Source organism: Barbus barbus (genome assembly GCF_936440315.1).
Source record: "Barbus barbus genome assembly, chromosome: 6".
Taxonomy (NCBI): domain Eukaryota; kingdom Metazoa; phylum Chordata; class Actinopteri; order Cypriniformes; family Cyprinidae; genus Barbus; species Barbus barbus.
In genome coordinates, this window is record NC_136734.1 from 35991658 (window position 1) to 35996931 (window position 5274).

General features: G+C 32.6%; 1 protein-coding gene across 1 annotated transcript; it reads left to right on the forward strand.

The window, feature by feature from the left end:
* The first annotated feature begins 282 nt into the window (after positions 1-282).
* Positions 283-4618, forward strand: LOC306871332 (membrane-spanning 4-domains subfamily A member 4A-like). Its single transcript, XM_079419165.1, has 7 exons — positions 283-326; positions 1195-1380; positions 1637-1762; positions 1850-1906; positions 2416-2556; positions 2991-3128; positions 3925-4618. Exons 2-7 carry the CDS (start codon positions 1213-1215, stop codon positions 3931-3933), a joined length of 639 nt encoding a protein of 212 aa, XP_079275291.1. The 5' UTR covers positions 283-326; positions 1195-1212; the 3' UTR covers positions 3934-4618.
* The last annotated feature ends 656 nt before the right edge of the window (positions 4619-5274 follow it).

A 5274-nucleotide genomic window follows, 5' to 3' on the forward strand; every position in this document is an offset into this window, starting at 1 on the left:
ACAATAGTAATGTAAGTAAATGTAAGTGTTGAGACAATAAAAACATGTTTTGGACCCAAATGGATAGTTTTTGTCATTGAAATGACTGCTCATAAAGGTACAAATGATCAATAAATGATTTATAAACATTGACAATTGATGAATAGTTTCCATTCCATAAAGCCTTTTGAATTTTAAGAGGAAGGGCATCAATATAATCCTTAAAAGTATAAAGTGAGCTCATATGCCATAAGCTCCACCTTAGCGGCTCTTCACAGTCCACACACTCAAAGATACACCAGAAGAGCAATCAGACATCCACATCAACACAGATCATTTCATTTCAGGTAAAATATCCTATTTACCATTTCATTATGAAGCCTATATTTATATGCACATTTTGATACACATCAATTAAAAATAATCATCTTCTTTTTGTGATCTTTCACACTAGTAATTGTTTTAGTATAATTTGTTGCTCATTTATTGACATACTTTGGTGCATAAAATTAAATGTAAGTGAAGTTTTGTGATTTTTTTTTTGGATCCTTGTCTAAACTACTCAATACTTTTATCTTAAGTGTTTAATCAAGGTATCATTCGAGTATTCATTACAGTGAGAACATTTTAGCTGCGTGTGCATTTTTCTGCCTTTACTTTTTATTACAGTGTAAGCTAACAAAAGCTTTTGTAATTTTCTTGTTTTAGAAACACTCAACTAATGCTGTAAATAAAAATACAGATGTACTGTTCATGAAAAGCAGACAAAAGCAAGCTTAAATGATTTGTGAATTTTGATGCTTAATGCTTAAAGGGATCATTTACCCAAACATTCTGTCATCATTTAATCACCTTCATGTTGTTCCAAAAGTTATGAAACAGAAGAAAGTTATTTTCAAGAATGTTGGTAACAAAACAGAGTTATACTTTATTTTAAGGTGTTCTTGTTACTTTGTAATTATGCATTTAAGTACTGAGTAATATTAATTAACTACATGTAATTAAGGTTAGGATTACTTGCATGTAATTATGCATAATTTATTGCTATTATAATATATATGTTTTTATTTTCAGTAGCTACCATCAAAGGTTTGGTTACCAAAATTCTTCAAATTATTATTTTGTGGTTAACAGATGAAAGAAACGCATACAGATTTGGAATAACTTGATGACACAAAATTAATATTTTTTGGTGAACTTTCCCTTTAATTGCAGGTGAAAACTTTGCCAAGAATGGAAAGCAGTAAGGTTATCTCATCTGACAAAGCTACAGTTATCATCCAAGTAAATCCACAGGTGACACGAGATAATGTTATTTGTGATGATGGACAGGAGGCCAGAGGAGCTTATCACAATGCTGCTCTTAAAGGATTTTTCAAAGCACAACCAAAGGCACTAGGGGTAATGATCAATTATAATTATATATGATTTGGGGAATATTTTAGTGTCATATGTGATAAAATGAACAGAAAATAAAACTGTTGTCATATGTCCTGAAGTGAATAGATGTGTGCCAGCCTGATTGCTTTAAAACTCTAGCGCATAAAACATTATTGTAGCTTTCCTTTGTGTATATGTGTTTTCAAACATTAATGATACACCATTGTGGATAAATAAATAAATAAACAAACATTTAACCCAAATCTGCCCTGTCTAGACTGTCCAGATAATGATTGGAGTTACAGTTTTCTTATTTGGTATCGTACACACTACCAGTGTCTACAGGTACTATTACCAACATATTTTGATCTATAGTGGCATCACCTACTGGGGATCCCTTATTGTAAGTTTCTTCTTCACGGCTTTGCCTTCTAGCTTCTTATTCTAATTTCCAGAATGAACTTTAACATGTCCTGTGTGTCTTTCTCAGTACATCAGTGCTGGCTGTCTGTCTGTTGCGGCGCAGAATAAACTTCATCTGTGTGTGGTATGTACATATAATGTGCTGAAATCTGTGGGTGAGAACTCTTCTTTTGTCACATTGCTTATAATGTAATCATATAATATTATTCACATTACTTTTTAAATGATGAGCAATAGATGTGTAGTTACACCACTAAAAGCATGAAACAAGTCTTTGTCATCAGTTCGTCGGGGTACAATGAGGCTACAATTTTCAAACTCTTAAACACCAAATAGTAACATAATTTTCTTCAGGATTTTAGAAGATGTATACGTTTACCACCCTATATATACCACCCTAATACATTTGCGTCAACAGAATTAAATGCAACCACAAAACTTTCCATGATAAGCTCTCTTTTACCGCAGTAGTCTGAAACACGAGAGCCTTTTACCACTAAAAGGATGTGGACTACAAGAACATCTGACTCATTTTCTGTTTGCATAGTTAAAAACTGTTCAAGCCGTTTTACATGTGTACACCATTATTATAACGATATGTCACCTTTTAAGCATCAACCTTTCTTCCTGTAGGTGAAAGCCTCTCTTGGAATGAATGTGATCAGTGCCATAACTGCAGCGATCTCCATTACTCTGATGGGCACAGAGATACATATCTTTTCATCGCCCTATCGAAGATGTCATACTGACTCTGACTTTTGTTCAGAATATAAGGTACTAAATGTACAATTTGCAATACTATATTAATATGTTTTGTTTAAATTTGTTTTTATTTTATTTTTTTATTTTTTTAAATGAATAGTTCAATCCAAAATGACAATTGTGTCATCATTTACTACATTTACATTTACATTTAGTCATTTGGCAGACGCTTTTATCCAAAGCGACTTACTAATTTTACTAATAGAGATCGTGCTGGTCACTCTTTTCCATTCAGTTATAATGACTATGGACTGGAAGTTTCATGCTTCAAAATGACATAAAAGCACAGCTAAAGCATCGTAAAAGTGAAAAAAAAAGTCTGAAAGCCATATGATGCCTCCTTATAGTAAAGTAATAATGTCGAGAAATTCATGCAGTATAATTGCTGGGATATTATTTGTTAAACTGTTTTCATATGGGCATGTTGAATTTCTTTCATTTTTTAGAGCTATAGTATGGGTGTCACTGGAGTATTGCTGGTTTTCTCCATCCTTCAGTTTATCATCTCCATCTTTATCTCAGGATTTGCCTGTAAAGCCACCTGCAACACCGACTCTACAGTGGTCAATGTGGCACTAAACCAGGTAAATGATTTTTAGTGGTGTAATGATGTAATTACTATAATTATATAATTAATGGCAGTAAGATTCATCCAAGCATGTATTTTAATTTACATTGAACAAGCCACAACCAAAGTAGTAAAACTATAGCAGAGCAAAAAGGAATTATAAAGTGACCATAATATGGTACACTGTAAACTGTATTTAATCTACTACAAAATATAATCATAATAATATAATAATAGTCTACTACTATATAAGTCTTCAAAAGTCTAGTTCAATTTTCAAGTAACTTCTTTAAACTTGTATTGTTGAAATGTAGTTATGCAACATATAGCATAACTTATTTACTCCTAATTAAACAACAACAGCATGCTTTATTGTAAACTACAGCCTTTTTCATTCAACTAGACTGGTGAAGAGTGTGACAATGGACTTTTCTTGGTTATTCGTCACATATAGCCTATAAAAACAGTTGTTATGGTGTGTGGAACTTACTAGTCAAGTCAAGTCACCTTTATTTATATAACACTTTATACAGTACAGATTGTGTCGAAGCAGCTTTACAGTGTCAAACACAAAATAGTTTGTCAATAATGCAAGAGGACAATAACAAAGAGTAATTTTTTTCAGTTAAAGTAAATTCATTGATGATTCAGTGATGCCATCATCCAGTTCAGCTCTCTTCCAATAGTGTCTGTGCAATCAGTCAAGCACCCAATACCCCAACCCTCCCCCACCAACCGTTAATAACTAAATTAACATTGAAAATGAGTCTGAATCTGTTATTTAATAACACATTGTGTTTATTACTTTCCAGGGATACTGAGTCACAGTGAGGAAATCCTAATGTCCAAAATTTGCAAGGAACTAATAACTCATATTGCTGCTTCTGATAGCTCAAGGCAGTTTTTTAAAATTCATCATCATCATCATCATCATAATTATTATTATTTTAACCTTCTGATATTGTACATTGTGGTCAAAACAGACCGGAAAGCATATAGTTGTATAAAAATTTTATTTTTATGAAATGAATGTTCTATAATTTATTTAAGTAATGTGTTTTCTTTAATCTTTGGTATTTTGAGGGGATTTCATGTTACTAAACAATATGCACAATTGATTTTTTTTTTTTTTTTTTCAATTCGTGAAAAAAGTTGAGCAAAAGTAATTAACATCCATTGAATAGAGGCAGGTTAGTGCCACTGCGTGTGTGGGGGGGGGGGGGGGGGGGGGGGGGGGGGGTAAATGTCTGTGAGGGTTAGTTATTAATAAAAAAGAAGTACCTTGGCTCTGAATAACATATGTACTATAGCAGAAAATTACTTTTATTTACATTATACATAGATCTGTCTAATCAAATGCAGAAAAACATGGATGAGAGTCTGCAGATCAATAAAGCTTATTAAGAAGGCAGTCCTCATTTAGATTGATGTGTGTTGCAGAAAATGAGAAGTCTTGTGTGGATTGTAATGAGCTAATAAACTATTACATACACTTACGTTATTAGTAAGTGTTTGTGTCCAGTTCATTAATTATCTGCAGCAGCTAAATGGCTTTGATATGGCATAGCATGTTGCTCACATCTTATGCTTGTTCTTAAAGGGATAACAATTTGGGCAATACTGAAAACTAGAAAGGAAGATTTTACTGATGTGGCTTTACAGATAAATATTTAGCATTACCCAAAACAGCAAAGGTACAGCTATAGGAGGAAATGAAAAGGAAATGTCAGGGAACTACAAATGTAATGATAAACCATCTTCAACCTGATTGGTGATCAGTCTGCTGTGGTTGTCTGAGCTTGTGAACGAGATTTACATCAAGGTAGACATATATTACTGATATATTATCAGTTGGGGAATTGAACACATGACCTTAACATGGATAGTTCCATGTCTTTATATGACCTGTGGCTCTTGTTATAACTAAAAGTGACGGTGATGAGTCTACTGGACTAAATGACTCTTATGACTAAAACTAAATAATTATGAATAATTTGAATACACATGAGCTGGTTTTATTTGAGAGGGTCTGATTATTCAGTTTTAGAATTTTTGAATCCCAAAATGATTGAATTTGCTGTGAATTTTCTCATAACTGGTACTGATATATGAGCATTTTTGTGTTATTTTACAGTGAAAACCCACCAATAATCATTATGTAT